This window comes from Dermacentor andersoni, chromosome 1 (assembly GCF_023375885.2).
Source record: "Dermacentor andersoni chromosome 1, qqDerAnde1_hic_scaffold, whole genome shotgun sequence".
Lineage (NCBI taxonomy): Eukaryota > Metazoa > Arthropoda > Arachnida > Ixodida > Ixodidae > Dermacentor > Dermacentor andersoni.
In genome coordinates, this window is record NC_092814.1 from 320182110 (window position 1) to 320198259 (window position 16150).

At 47.6% G+C, this 16150-nt stretch overlaps 1 protein-coding gene across 3 annotated transcripts in view; it reads left to right on the forward strand.

The window, feature by feature from the left end:
• The first annotated feature begins 342 nt into the window (after positions 1-342).
• LOC140214128 (uncharacterized) overlaps positions 343-16150 on the forward strand; it is a 41989-nt gene continuing 26181 nt past the window's right edge. For 2 of the 3 annotated variants that reach the window (XM_072285466.1, XM_072285469.1), the window contains exons 1-3: positions 343-460; positions 576-628; positions 4536-4677. In XM_072285466.1, the coding sequence (XP_072141567.1) occupies positions 383-460; positions 576-628; positions 4536-4677 (273 nt within the window). In that variant the 5' untranslated portion in view covers positions 343-382. The remainder of the gene's footprint in view (positions 461-575; positions 629-4535; positions 4678-16150) is intronic. The other variant, XM_072285470.1, reaches the window with a different exon arrangement.

The following is a 16150-nucleotide window of genomic DNA, read 5'->3' on the forward strand; positions in this document are numbered from 1 at the left end:
GGGAGTGAACCAATTTCAGGAAATACGACGCGCTGATAGGTGGTCAGTTTTTCCATAGAGTTTCTTACAAAATTACTTATTTTGTAGGAAACTCTATGAGTTTTTCGAAGACAGGCTCCATTGACTTGCGCCACCGCTTCGCTGGTGACAGAGGGCGCAATTTGCCAATTTTTTACTTTTTTTTAATAGGATTTTAATGTCAGTGTTCTGGCACGACCACTGCGATCCTAAAAGTTCTAGGTATATATAATGCATGTTATTTTCTTCAAACGGTAGGAGTTTTTCCTTGACGACTGCATTTCACATTGCTTCATTGTTTCTCCATATCCCTATGAGAATGCAGTTCGAAAGGAGGAGCCACAACGAGTGTCTGAATACGTGAATGCGGGGAAGAAGAAAACGCCGCAAGCAGTTGGCGCATTCACCAGCTTCGTGGCACAGTGACGCTGCTTGCAAAGTGGTGAGTTTAATTCAGGTTGCTCGCAATCCAGGCAGCAGAAGAGACTCTACGATTGCCCACCAATTACTTGGCGGATAAGTTTTGCACTTATTCACGAACGCTCATTTCGTTTCAGCGCATTTCTTCGCTTGGCCGCTTTCACCTGTGCTCAGTTTGGCGGCTCCAAATGTAAGTGATCTGTTTTTCAGCTGATGGCAGTAATATTTTGCGAGGTTCGGGATTTAAGAGACGTCGTGTGAAGAGCGCCAATGTTTCATTAAGTGCCAGTGGGACGCCACCATGCATTTTATTGTTCGGGAACGATCGGTCAGGACAGTTGCCACTGTTCCACCTCTGGCCCTAATGGCCATACAGAAATGGCTTAGCACGGGCAAAAATCGGAGTGCTCGCATGTTTAGCCCTTTAGCATCGTGGTCGGAGCTCCTGGAGCTTTGTGAAAGTCTCGGCCATTGGAATCTTCTTGTTAAAGAACCTATCGGCGGATGTTTATCAGTAATTGGCACTTCTCAACCTCCCCTCCGTTTGGTGGCGCTCCGAGCCAGGTCATGCTCCGCGCGTTACCGCCACGCGTCAACCTCTCGAGTCGTAACATTCTGACACTTAACAGTGGGAATTTGGTCGGTGCCGAAGGAAAAGAAGGAGCAAGGAGACAGAGTGGGTGCGTCGCCATCACGCAATAACGGAGGAACTCGTAGCCCCCGCTTCGATGCCCGCTGCGTAAGCGTAGCTGTGGTAGAGTATGCTAGAAGGGGAGAGTGAGTCCAGCGGATGTCGTAGCAAGCGCCGAGAGTGATGAAAAAACGCTGAAATTGTGGCGGCGCTGCCGTTGCCTTATCCTGAAGCTCCGGCTGTTTCAGCTGCGCCGATTGGCTGAGGTGATTTCGCGGGCCGAATCGCTGTCGTCTGCTCGACGCACCGTCACTTTTGTGGTTTCCGTCGCTCTTTCTCCAGTTTCTTTACAGCACGTCGGTGGGAAATAAACTCAGCGTTTCCGCCACCGAGTAGCAAAACTGAATACAGCAGAGTGACACACTTGTCCAAGCTCGATGCAGCTGCGGTAGGGTCTCAGACACGACACGCGTCCGGCCGACGTGCGGGGCCGCTCATTCAAGCGAAGGCGACGGTGCCGACACCAACATTTCAATGAAGATCGCCTCATCGGGGCACCCGCGCTGGACCCACTTTCCCTATGTAGTAGACACTAGCCGCGATCTTTCCGCAGACATAGTAGGTATACTACTCGCAGAGTAGGGGCTTCCTAGGGGCAGATCATGGCGAGTTTATGCCTTTACTTGTAGCCGATATCCGAACGCGCTGTATTGTAGAATATTGCTGTGTTGTGGTACGGCACTATATAGCAAGTATAATGCACGAGAGGGACCTAGAATTAGCTGTTAAATTATTGGGAAAGTAGCAAAACGGAGCAGACTCCGCGTGAGGTGCTTGAGAAGGTGAGCAGCCTGGGCATAGCCGCGTGCCTGTTTTTGATGCGCGTTAGCCCAAATGCATTTAAGAAGGAAACTTTATGGGCGCGATGGGGCTGGCTCCACTTGGGAACGGCCCTAGAATTGGAAGGTGTCTTCTAGAGAGGTATATTCTTATTTCTTTTCGAAGACAATGTCTTCTTAGCCGACTTCGGGCGGATTTGGCGTATCTGGGATCCGGGTATCTTGCAACCACTTCTAGAAAAAAAAGCGCTCGCCTAGGTGACTTGTAAATGTATAAACATAGAAATTGTATTAAATTTTACCTCGTCATGCCCAGAACGCGTAACATTAGTCAGCAACTAAGTACACAATAAAAAAATTCATCGACGATTACGATGCTCCCCAACGCGAATTTTGAGCGCAACTGTTTAGATGTTTTGAATTTGCGATATAGGAAAGAATGATGCTGAGTGACAGGGTGCTATCGGTGGTGGCGCTGAGACTCTGCTCGGATAGCTCGTTTGGCAGCAGCGGCAAACGAAGCATTTCCACCGGTTGCGCCGCTCATTGCTCATAAAGAAAGCGTGAACACGGGAATGCGTGGCTCGCGCGGAGCGCATTCTCTAGTGGCCGCGGCGGCGCCACAGGCGAATTAGCGCATGCGCAGTGGGTCCGAAGCTCACGTCAGCGCTTTGTTTCCGCGCTGTCCGCATGCCTGTTCGCCGCCGGCACTCCGCTTTCATCCCCACCTTTTCGTCATACCCTCCTCCGCTCTCCGCCTCATGGTTCCGCTGCACCCTCCTCTCCGCTTTTCTCCTCGCGGCTCTTCCCTCTCCTCGCTTTTTTCACCATCCGCTCTGCGCTACGTTCGCGCTCGTCGTGTGCTGTGCGCGTTCGTTCGGCACGTGACGCCGATGCTTCTCACAGGAACGGTCGCCTATGAGCTGCGATCTGAAAACACGTGCAATTAGCCGTAAACGGCGTGAGATGCGAGTCCCTGTGTCGCTCTCACCCTATGTCGCGCCGCCGTCGAGTGCCATCTAACATAATTGCCACGCCCTCCACCAGTTGGCTTGAAGTGTCCGAGTTAGAACCGGAATAATTGCAAGTGTAGGTAAGGATGCAGTAGAGATAGAGGTTTTAAATACGAAACGTAAGATCGAGATCAAATACACGAATGCATAGATATCGATAGATCTAGAAACATCTCATTAAATCAAGCAGGTCAGGGGCGTATTTCTCTCCGCCCGGTTTCAAAGGAGATGCAGTCATCATCATCATTGGTGCCTCGCTGCGCGCGCCGTCGCTGCGCACGGCCAGATGGGAGGCGCGCAAATCGAGGCACCCTACAGTTGGGGACACGGATAGTTCGGGAGGGAGGAGAAATGTGATTACTTGCACGAAACCAACAATTGCGGGCACCGCGGCTTATCTGGGTCATGGTCTGAGTGGCTTATTGGCAGACTCTCATTCCGATTGCTTAAATGATATTGCGCGACATAAAAACGACACGGACGTGAAAGAAGACGACACACCAAGCGCTTCTTTCACGTCCGTGTCGTTTTTATGTCGCGCAATATCATTTAAGCAATGGATTACCAACTTGCCCGGAATGCTGCTCTCATTAAATCTCATTCCGAGTCTCGAAAATCGCTAAAATTAGCGGAACGTTTAGCCCACGATATAGTGGGTTCCGGCATCTACCATTTAGCATGCTGACACCACCTAGAGCTGGGCGCAGGCGTGCGCATGAAGGCTCAGTAGGTCACTAGAGGACATTGTAAGATCTAGTCACATTTAGTAGTTATTTGAAACCACACAAGAAAATTGCAGATCCGTCGTTCAACAAGTATAAACTTTTAATTTTCTTGCGCAGTATGCCGCGGAGGCCTCAGCTTTCCCTTGTAACATTCTAAGCGCTGTGTTTTCATCACACTACAGTAGCACTGCCACACATTTGAAAAATCTTCATTTCAGGAAAAGAAAGATTGGTCGCTGGCTGGACGTGAATGCTGACTACGGCGATACCTACCGCGAGTGAACTTGATGTGACATGGCACATACGCTAGAGCATCGGATAAAGATACAATAAATGGTGTGTCGAAAGCACGACTTTCCGCCCACAAACTATCGCTCTGCTCAATACTCGTTGTCGAGCAGACATACAGACTACCTAGTTTGCCAGACGGAAAGTGCTGTGGGCCCCTCGCATGGTGGTACCCAGATGGCGCAAACTGAGCCGTAAACTCGATAAAACTTGCACGCTTAGAGCGAATACTATTGGCACTCCATTTGAAGATGGGCTACATTTTCATAAAGGTTCTTGATGAAGCTACAGAAGGGATTAACGATCCTGTTAACAATGCATGCTACATCGAGAAGATTGTACTGACTTTTGGGAGGATGTTAGCGTGAGAAATCATGGCCACTGTCAGTGGCCAAGATTGGCAGTGGCCACTGTCAGTGTGAACTCATAAAAGAGCATGCGAGTCACCAATTTTTGTACAACGTATAGAGGCGACAGCTCTGTCGATGTCCTCACACCTGATCGCGATGGTCTCGCACTTTGCTGTTGCCTGCTTGAGGCTCATATGCCTTGTTTTTTGTTGTTTACATGTTCTGATGACCACAACCGTGGATTGGAAAAGACCAAGTATGGAACCAGGAAATGGCGGAAGTTCCCGCGAGCAGACGCGGAAGAGAACTCGCTCAGCCTCACCGGAGCCGCTCAACTTGATCAGGCGCCGAAACCGTGACGGCACAATTGACTGGCGATGGCTGGAAGAGAATGTAAGTAGAACTGGAGGCAGTGAAAACCTTTTCGTCGGAACAAAATTATGCGCGATGTTGTCTGTATGCGCCTAGAGCTATTTGCATACCGCTGTTAGAAGTGTTGTGCTCGCACGCGTGCGTCTCGTGTTAGCAAGACTGTGTCCGAGAGTTACGCAAGCGTGAGCTCGTAATTTTCGCACAACTTCCCCTGTGCGGCGTACCAGTTGCCGATGAATTACAGCGCTTCACATGATCGATAGCGTACGGCAGTAGAATAATAGCATGTGGAAAGGACAAAATGAAAAAGTAAAAGGACGGGACGAGCGCCTAAAAAGGAAATTCTGGGGTATTACGTGCCAAAACCATGATTTGATAATGAGGCACGCCATAGGTAGGGACTCCGGGTTAACTTTGACCACCTGCGGTTCTTTGACGTGCACGAGATGCACGGTACACGCGAGCTTTTGCATTTCGCCCCTATCGAAATGCGACCCGCTTTGAACTCGCGACTTCGAGAGTAGCAGTACAACGTCATAGCCACTACGCTCCTATGGCCGGTTTAGACGAGCACCTGTCCGGTCGGTTTTCTTGGCCGTTGCCCTTTGCTCGAGCTGTTTATCTTTTACCATGACTTGTCAACTACGCCGGAGTGGAGAACTAATTATTGGAAGGGCGGATAGGTCTACCTGAGCTGGTATGCTCAGGCCTGCTACTCTGCGCAGGGGAAAGAGGACAAATAAAGAAAGAGTGATTAAAGATGATGATGAGAATTGGAAGGAAGGAATGCCTTAAAGTCTGGGGATCACTCCGGTGATCTGCAAAAGGTCTATAACAGCCTTTGGTAGCTGCTTTTTTTCTGCTGTGGAGTTTCACGTCCCAGCCAAAATAGAATCTTAATTCCGACAAACATTGCCTTCCGATGCCCGCCAGCGTAGAAGCCAGCGTCTTCAGCTGTGGCAGGTATTGAGGACAGGCGCCAAACACATGTTGCAGAGTCTCACGCACAGTTCGTGCTGTCCGCACGACCTGTGCGAAGGATGGGGTGTCGAGTGAAGGCGACGTCGAGGTGTAGCCGGTGAAGCACACTTTATTAGCTACGCTTGACTTCAGCTGGGAGGTGAAAAGTGGTGACAGGGTCGATTTCCCCACAGGCACTAAAACCGATGCTGTAGTTGAGTCCAGTGAGACACTGTGCAATATCGCTTGAGCGAAATCAGCAACGAGTTTGCATCGACACGTGACATTGGTATATTTCTTAAAACACTATATTTAATAGCTTTAAAATACATCTGGGTACATAATAGAGCCGAGGGGCGAAGAAAGGCCCGAAGAAAAACAAAATCAGCAAATATAGCACATAAACAATAATGTATATTTAAAAGCGGTAGAGTATACAGTAATACGTTACGGAATTCACAAAATATATCAAAATACACAGAACATGCCGTAAAGATAAACAGGCATCATTACAAATTAACAAAACAATAAAATACTCCTTTACAAAAGGCAAGGCAGAATTGCATGGTTACATATTTCAATGCAATCTCAAAGAGAAGAGGGCCTCGGATGTTAATTACGCTGGTAGACTATTCCATTCATTGGATGTTCGTGGAAAGAATGATTGTGAAAACGTGACGGTGTCATATCGGGGCATGTTGATCTTAAGTCGGTGGTCTCGGCAGGCTGTAAGAAACGGCGCTGCGTGAATTCATCTGTACCGAAGAGCGCTGTTATGACACTATATCTTGTGGAAAAGAGAAATGTGAGACTGCTTGCGACAAACCATAAGTAATGAAACACCAAAGGAGTCTGTCATTTGTGTGATACTAGCAGTTAGATGGTAACTTGAAAAGATGAAGCGAATCAAGCGATTCAGTACTGCTTGAAGTTCGTCTATTAATATGGCCTAATGTGGGTCCGATAAGCTGAATCGTATTACTGTTGTGGACGGATGTATTGGTGTTTAGCAGTAGGTTTAAAGAAACCGAAGCCAGGTAATAATTTATATTTAAGTGGCCTTTAGATATTGTGTGTTGTACGTGTCGTTTCGAGGACGGGTTGTTCGCTATGTGGTTGCCAAGGTAGCCATGCAACATTACAGACCGCAGTGGAAAATAATTTAGTACTTAGATTTGCAGGCTCTGTTAGTACGGGAGATCCACATACCTTTGCATTTATTAACGTTAGGTTCTACCTGCCAAGTGTAACATCATTCATGGGCGATATATAAGTCAGCCTGAAGGCACACGACATCAGAAGTGCTAGTGATTTTGCGATAAATGACATGGTCATCTGTGAATAAACAAACCAATGCAGATATGTTATTGGATAAGAAATTTATGTATGATAAAAATAAAAGAGGACCAAGAATAGGCCCGTAGGCAAAGCCTTATTCTACTGGGGCCATGTCGGAGGTAGATCCGTTAGTACTAAAAAATTGAACGATAGATGACAGGAAAGCACGAATCCAGCTGATTATTTTCGTATCGATATTAAGAACGCTTAGTTTGTCTAAAAGTAATAAGTTGTTAACTTTATCAAATGCTTAGGAAAACTTTACGTTGATGGCTTTAGAAACAGTGGTTCGTATTTCACGTCGAGGAGCTCGTAGCCGGCCAAGCCACCGTGTCCAAGTACTCATCGAAAGGCTATGGAATTACCGTTCTGCTGCGCAAGATCGAATATCTGTGGGACGTGTAAGGACAACACATAACAATGACCTGTCCTTGAATCTACTGGTTACAGCGCTGATTTCGTGTCAGAATACTCAGTTCTATACCAGCAGGAGACGAACTGTGCAGTTTCTGGTATCACAACAAGTTACGCAGCTGTTGAAGGCGACTTGTGGTTTAACTTGAATTGACGGGAGGTGGCTAGTCGGTGGATCACAACGGCCGCCGTCGAGGCGCATGAAGGTACGCGATCCGTGTGCGTATACGTGCAGAGAGCCACCGTACTACAGCGCAGCTAGATGGCCCAAGGTGAGCTGCTTAAGGCTAGTGCAGGGGACACACCATTTCGTTGCAATCCCAGGTATTCGAAGGCCCACCATTACTCTACGCAATGTCGACGGTGGCACTACCTTCTGGGAAGACGGTAGGGGCGAAGCCTGAGGGAATTACATCCCTGCGAGCAGTGATACGTCTTAACAAGTACAGTGTTGGCGGTTTTCTTGGTGTGAAGGCAAGGAAGGGTGTGCGTGTCGAGTGAACAGTCGAAGTTGAGCAGAAAAAGGCTCACAAGACCTGTATACTTCCATTAGATGTGTCCGTGATTCCTGTATCGTGCCGAACGTCTATGTAAAAGGTAACAGGCAGAGTCATGTTGACAGTTTTGGGCCTGAAGGCGCTCCAAAGTACGAAGGCAGGTTGTACATATACTCGAGAGCACGGACATGCTGTAGCATAGTACATAAACAGCGCCCGATATGGCTGCAGAAGACCTATGAGGGGTCCCATGTTAGTCCACGTACAACCCGAAGAACGTGTATAAAACTGGAAAGCTTTATCCGTAGTACAATGGCATGCTTCGACCAAGATAGGCTGCGGCCAACGAAGACACATTAGTGTTTACAGTGCCTGACAAAAGGGATCACTGCTCCGTCACTGAAGATCGCTTATGGCATCAGTGATTTCCTTGTGAAAGCAGGTGCAGCACATTTCGCTTTCGATCGTTGCAGGCCTTGACGTCGCAAGTACTTTGATATTATGATTGTGGCATGTTGCAGTCTCTTGCCGGTATTTGCGGACGCGTTACCGAAGATGCCCGTATGTGTATATCGTCTTCGTATGCGCATATTTTATAGTGACAGGGAGCTCAGCTCCGAGGCCAATGAGCGCGACGTTGAACCATAAGGGACCAAGGACCACACCAATGTGGAACGCCATGGTGAACGTCTTGTCGGTCCATGTCACTGTCAGCCACCGACAAAAGAATGCTCCCTTTAAGGCGGTAAAGGATCGACGCGTACAATCGGCCACAAATACAAAAATCTTCATGTGCATTAAGAACAACCTCATGAAGGACGTTACCTTAAGCGCTTTTTATTTCCAAGAAAATTGCGCCCACTAATCAACGACGTCGTCTTTCCTGTACTAATGATGAAACTAGGTCGATGACGCTTTCTATATATGAAAGACTGGCATCTGTGGAATCCGTTCATAAAACCTGGTAAGGTAATACTTTTTCCGAGATCCATATCAGTCTTGTTTAGTTTGTGTTCTATTTGCTGATGCAGCTGGCTGGAGGGATTGTCCTCTGGAAAGAAGGCTTGTATAAGCACTTGCCTGGTTTAAAAAGCGTCACTATGTGGCTGCACTTCCAGTTGTCCGGAACGGCCACCGTATCTCACGTGGAATTGCAGAACTGCAGAAGAACTTATCACGCTTCTTGGCTGAGATGACATAGAGCAGAGTAGGTGGAGCCATAATGCCCTGGAACGAACGAGCGTCGGGAGGTAGAAATCTTAGCGTCCAGCTTATGCATAGTGATCGACAAGACGATCGTCATAAAACGGCGATGAGGTGCAATTAGGGACGCGCTTACGAGGAATTGACAGTAATAGCTCGCGACTTTCACGTAACTTCGCCCTTTCTTTAGGGCCACGGATAGGGAAGGGTACAATTGTTGCGCAAGTGCCTCAAGGTTCCGTACAACCTGCCTTATTCTGGAGAGGCTTTCTTTGGGTCCAGAAAACCACGAAATTTCTTGTAGCATTGCTTGTCGAACTTGTCGGGGCGCCGAAGTACATGTCGTCGGGTTCGGCGAGAAGCAGACCAATTTGATGGTGGCTTCGTCCTCCTGCACTTTCGTTCTGCGTGGTGGTAGATTGCAGTGAAGGTTATCGTATAGCGTGTTAATCTGCCATCTGGCTTATTGGTACGCTGACACACCTTGTATTTGCAGAAACAATTACAATTACTATTTTGGATATAGAGTGGATGCCGCTGCAATGAGCATCCCCAGTCGCCTAGAACGCATGCCGTCTACACAATGCATTGAAGTTGGAACCATTTAGGCTGTATGTACACTCGCCCACAAAATATTGCGGGGTGCGCGAGTGCGTGGCTAAACGGCCCTCCTCGCCTTCTAGCGGCTAACCCCTGGCGTCGAGACCGGCGCCTGCACGCATGCGCGTCCCTCCGACACTGCAAGCGTGCAATGTTTCCGCGCTTCCTCCTTGCGCGTCGGCGATATCCGAATGTAGCGGCGAGGTGCCCCTCTCGCGATTGGCGCTGTGGCGGCTCTAGAAGACACTGTAACAGTTTTATGTTCATCGTGTGAAAAACCAATTTTTTAGATATTTTTCTCTAGCACCAAGTTCTGCCCTCGAGTCTGAAGTTAAAATGGCGCTCATGGAGTCACATCTTTTTATATCTTTTCTTTTTCGGCCAAGATATCCCGGACAAACCAGTCTTCAAGTACTGTTGATAACCAGGATTTATTTTATGCAAGATTGGTGACGGTCGAGCGCCACATCTGGTACGTTCAGCATGGAATGACCAACGTATTACGGAATAATTTTTCCGCATAAAGTAAGCCCATGAAATATGAAAAAAAAAAAAAAAACATTGTGACCACATGCATGCGCGCCACGAACTGCGAAACGAAAGCAAAGGCAAGTGTTTGACGTATGGGTTTCCTTTGTAGCAATCGCTACGATTGGGTGGATGTCTCATTTTCCCTTAATCAATTACTTCTCTCCACCTTGCGGGCTTCCGCAGAACTTCAAACATTTGCCTTTCCTTCCAGTTGTTGACAAAGTCCACTTCGTCCTGCCCTCTGCGAGCCGCCTGGTTAGCTCAGATGGTAGAACGGCAGCCCGGAAAGACGGTGGTTCCGGGTTCGAGTCCCGAACCAGGACAAATTTTACTTCAACTGCGAGGCTTTTCTTTCGAGGAACCCGTATGGGTTTCCTTTGTAGTAATTGCTGCGATTGATTGGATGTCTTATTTTCCCTAAATAATTACTTCTCTCCACCTTGCGGGCTTCCGCAGAACTATTACGTCAAACAATTGAGCCAGGTGTTCCTGATGCTCAACCTCTGTTTTGGAGAAGGTAATATGGTCTATGTACACGTCACAAAAGACACCTAGGATAGGATTCAAGACTGCGATCATTATGTTCAGGAACCATGCTGGCGAGTTCTTCCAGCCGAAATGAAGCTGTTTATACTCGTACAGATCGAAGGGCGTGATAAAGCAGCGTACTTTTTTTCTGTTTCTTCGGTTAGCGGGATCTGCCAGGAACCTTTGCACATGTGAAAAATGTCGGCAACCAACTGTGTCACATATAATCGTGTTTCTTCGGCATGGGAAATGGTATGAGTTCTGTCTGACAATTGAGAACCCTGTAATCTGTGCACAGTCTGAAAGTTGCGTCTTACTTCGGTGCAATAGTTACGGGAGAGGCGAAGGGTGATACCGAAGGTCGGATTATGTCGGCGTCTAGCACCTACTGAATTTCTTTCTTCAACAGTATATTTCGCTCTTTTGATGTGTTATAAGGTGATTTGCGGATGGCGGTTTTGTCAGTTAGTTCGAAAGGGACCTTGTGTGAATTCGTCGCTTGTGCATAGTTTCCTATGCCTACATAATTTAGGGTAGGTCGTTGCAATATCCTCCGCGAACTTGACAACTCGTAGGCTATCTTGTCTATTCTTTCTCCTGTGCCTCGTTCTTTGGTAGTCCTTCGACTAAAACTGCATCGTCCCAACAGACGTTGATTTTGAGTTTCTTTATATCTGGTCTTGATGGCAGAAACTCGTACGTCACACCTTTTGTCACCAATACTTCACTCTTTATGTTATGACCTTGGAACTCAATGTTTACTGGGGCCCACTGATTATGCAATGTCACTTTTCCATCGTCATCTTGCAGCCGTAGAACTCTTCCACTACGCAGGCGACTTGTATCCACCAGCTTGGCATTTATTTTACACACAGAAACACCACTGTCAACCAAAGCCATCATAGGCTTGTTTCCCACTTTGACGGGAACTTGAAGTAGGCTAGAGCAAGTTAAATAAACAGACTTAATTGTGGTCATCTGGTCGGACTGATCAGCCTTGTTTATCAGTTTCTTGTCTTCGGAAACTTTTGAGCGTCGTTGTTGACATTATTCACCCGACCTCTGGGAGCGCGCCAACCAAGTTCTTGCAAGATGGCTCGGTTTTCCCTGATTACGGCTTGACCAATCCGCGTCGGTCCAATTCAGCTGACTTCTTGACTTAGTAGCTATTCTTTCTGGAGTAAATGGTATATCCCGAAGGCACTCCAGGAGCATGTCTGTAGCTTTAGGTGATCGTACTTGCCGTTGCTTCAGGACTAAGCGTACAGTCCTTGTGTTAATAGGGCTATTACGGCAGAAGATGGAAGCATAGGCTCGGCCAGCTATAAATGGTGGCATTTCTCCAAGAAATTCTCGACGAGCGAGCCCTGCTTGAATTTCAAATTAAGCGCGGTGTCTCATCTTCGTACTTGGTTGCCTCGGAATGCCGTCAAAAATTTTCCTTCCATTGGTTCCAAGTGTTGTCAGCTTCTTCAATAATGTGCAAGTGGGCTCATACCACTTGCGTGCAAGTGGTATGAGCCCGGAAAACTACGCGTGTTAGTAATCTTGTCCTCATCAGAGTGCCACTTGTTCTTCCCAGCTGCACATTCATAGAATTTGAGGCGATTTTCCGGACTTGAAGACATGTTGTTGAATGTCATGTTGCCGGCTTCTCAGTATTTAGAGAACTTATAAGCGATGTCATCAGTTTGTTCTGTTGCACAATCTGTTCCTCCTGCATCTGAAGAGCTTTGAAAACGAGGCTCACCTCTTCCGTCGAAGACCGTGATACTCAGTCCTTTCGGCGCATCGGTTGAAGAACTAGTTCGTTGAAGGTCGCCAGAGGCAAGTTCACATTCACAGCACCCTTCCGACGTAGCTCAGCAGTTTCCATGGGACCCTTCTCCAAAACTATGTTCAGGAGCTTTATAGAGTTGAGTTCACGAGGTAGTTCCACCACTGGTTCATCTTGAGCTTGGAATGTCGAAAAGATGATCTTCTCAGCGGAGGTCTCTTCAAGAAAAAATGTCAATGCCATGTTGGAGTCGATTTCCGGCTGCGCCAAAATAATGTACCATTCCTAGTAAATGGACACAAATGACGTAAAGCTTTGCTGTGGAACTGGCGTCCATATTGCCTACATTTATTCCAACATCATTCTCCTTTTCTCCCCTCCCCAGGCTCCTGCCCTTTTTCATCTTCTATCCGAATGCTCCTACCGCGTCATGCTGCATTGTGCTGAGTAATGCCAAGGCGGAGAAGATTGGTTGTTTTCCCCACATGACGTGTTACATGCGTTATATGAACGGGTGTGCGCCACAATATTCAATACTTTTGCTTCTACATCTTGAGATAAACTACTGCACGAACAACACAACGCGACATCTGGAGTACAGCATGTAATAAAATAAATAGGTAACACTCAAAGTGCCTGAAACAGACAAATTCGAGTGAGATACAGTTTTAAGGAGTGCTGACGGCATCTGACGGCATGCGATCGCCTTGAGCACAATTTTCCAGATTTCTGAAAAAAGGGATCCTAAGACAAAACAATCAATCAGTTTAGACTGATACAGTTTTCTTTGACAGCTTTGTTGTGAACAATTTCGCGATAATACGTCAATTATTAGAAGAGAAAATGAAGCTAAAAGTGTCATTTTTTTAATTTCGCGCAGAAACTTCGGTACGTCAATATGACGTCACAGATTTCAACGCTTTTTTTTTTCGTATCTGGACCACGTTGACTCAGTAAAACATCGCGAAACTGACCGTATTCAATCGCTGGCTCCTTTAAAATCTAATGTAGAGGATATTTATCATTAAAGAATTAACTGCTCTCTAGCACACACTATCAAAATCTATGACGCCACCGTGAACTGGTGCGGGAATTTCAAGGCGGCGTCGCCACTTGTTTTTCGTTTTTCGTCGGTCTCGTATTTTTTTTTTTTTTTTTGCTTACCAAATTTCTTCTCGTAGTCAGAGAGGCGCATTTGGTATTGTGGAAGGGTAACTTACGGATACAGAAGGAATAATTGTTCTCTTTAGTGTGCCTCTGTTAAATTGGCGTTGCGAAACTCGGGTCGGCACTACTGTATTTTACAGTTGTTCGCAAAACGACCAGATCACGCCTATTGCATCTGTGCACGGTGCTCCCGTAAGCGACGGTTCACACTTCGTCCGGTCGTGAAAATAACAGCCGGTATGTTGAAGCGACGCAGTCCGTTGTACACATATACACACTTTTTACACATGGAGCACTACCTTTGCCTTTGCCCCAGTCAGTGCTGCTGCACATCGACTTCGCCTGAGTCTAACATGAGCCTCCAAGTAACCAATAATTGATCACATATCGCAGCATCAGCACAAAAGTGATAAGGATGGGAAAATCATAGCGGAGTGAAGCTCGAAGAAACAAAGCAGCACAACTCGAACGCTTAGTTAATGAAAATTCGGCTGATCGAGCTGAAACTAGCATGCGCCGAGTCAGCCCTCTTGTCGCTTATAAACTGCAATTGAATTGGTGCCACACACACACACACACACACACACACGACTTTGGACAGCGCCATGCATAATCTCTTACTTTGTTTACTTGTATTGTTTACTTGTGTTGGCGTTTCATATGTCAACATTGTGCATGTTGAACCTACTTCTCTATATAAGGTAGGTAGCTTTATTGCGATAACAATTCTATGGACACTCCAGGCGCATTTCTACCGTTGTTGTCGCCGTGAGGAAACGTATAAAGTCCATGAGCGACAAAATCGTCGCCGCGCGCCGTTTGCTCTATGTGCAAGTGAAAGCGTGCAAGGGTGAGCTGGCGATCACGGCTCAGTCTCGCGCACGCAACGGAGGAAAGCGGGGAGGGAGCGTGCCGTCTTCCGTCGCGCGCAAGGCTCCGGGGGCAGAGTATGGAGGGGGGGGGGGGGCTTGTTCTATTCCGGGTGGCCCGGATGGCCACGCGCCCGCCCGGGCCGCTGAATCTTGAAAGCCATCCGTGACCAGCACACAGTCCGCCGTGCGCTGTGTTTTCACGGCTTAGTTCGCGTTGATGCGAGAGGCAGCACAGAGGTCAATTCGCTCGCTGCTGCCGTCGCGCTTCATATCTCCAGCGCTTTGACAGCATGTTACAGCGGTCATCGAGTGAGATGTGTTCATGTCTGCTTGTGCGCGCGTGAGACCATGCTTGTTAATTTATTTAGTATGCTTATGTTTATAACTTTACACAGGCGATAAAACTAATATGTTTACTTCGTATACCTGTGCACCAATTTGCTAACGAAATTGATGCTGCGCCTTTTGGTCGAAACTGCGGCCTTTTCTATTTTACACGACCATGTATTGCGAGACGACACATTGCTGCATTCGTCACTGAAGTTTTTAAACCGACGCAACACACGCATACTTATTAAGTATGCAATGTACGCGAGGTGCCCATACAGTAAGAAACGAACTTGCGAGCTCTTCATTATGGGTAAATTCAAACAACCTCTAAGTGGTACCAAGGAGGTCAGTGGCATAGGAGTATTAACCGCTGAGCGACGCCTGGCCGTTAACCACACCTGGGCCGTTGAGAGGGGTCCTTGGGAATGGGGGGCGAATGACAGTCTTCGCCGCCACCTCCCTGCTATTTAGAAAGTACGAATTGTCGGCTGCACACTGGCGAATCCAACCCAACAATATTTGATGCCAAGATTGTTGGTTTGCTTTTCAGCATGGCAGCCCCATAAGTTGTCTTTGTTTATTATGTAGCCACTGCTCTTGAAGCGAGGACTGCCTTTCGTGCCTCTCCTAGACGCGCAATAATGGACGATGCGCAATAGTGGACGATGCGCGGCCTCCGCGGTGCGACCCGGCTGTGGGACGCTTTTGTGCCTGGACGCCTGCGCCACGATTTCGCAGCCTCTAGGTGCTACTAAGGAGGTCGAGTGCATAGGGTTATTCACCATTGAATGGAGCTCCAGGAGGAATGAGAATGAGGTGCAAATGGCATACCTCGAACCCGCCGCCCTTCCTCTTATACTTTTGAAAGTGGACACTGTCGATTGGCTGCTCATTGGCAAATTCAACAACACAATAGCCGATGCCAAGGTTGTTATCTTTTCTTTTTCAGGATGGCAGTGACGTAAGTTGTCTTCCTTTTTATAATGTAGCTCCTACTTCTTAATCGAGGATTGTCTTTCGTGCCTCTCTTAGACAAGCAGTAGTGTACAATGCGCGGCCTCCAGGGTGCGGCCCGTCTGTAGGGCGCTTTGGTGCCTGCACACCTGGGCCGCAATATTGTAGCCTCTGGGTGCTACGAAGGAAGTCAATGGCATAGTGTTAGTTACCTCTTGAGGGGGGATACCACGAGGATGGGGATTGGGGGGAAAATGGCATACCTCGCCCCCCTTCCTCCTACTTTTGAAAGAGGGCATTGTCGATTGGCTGCACGTTGGCAA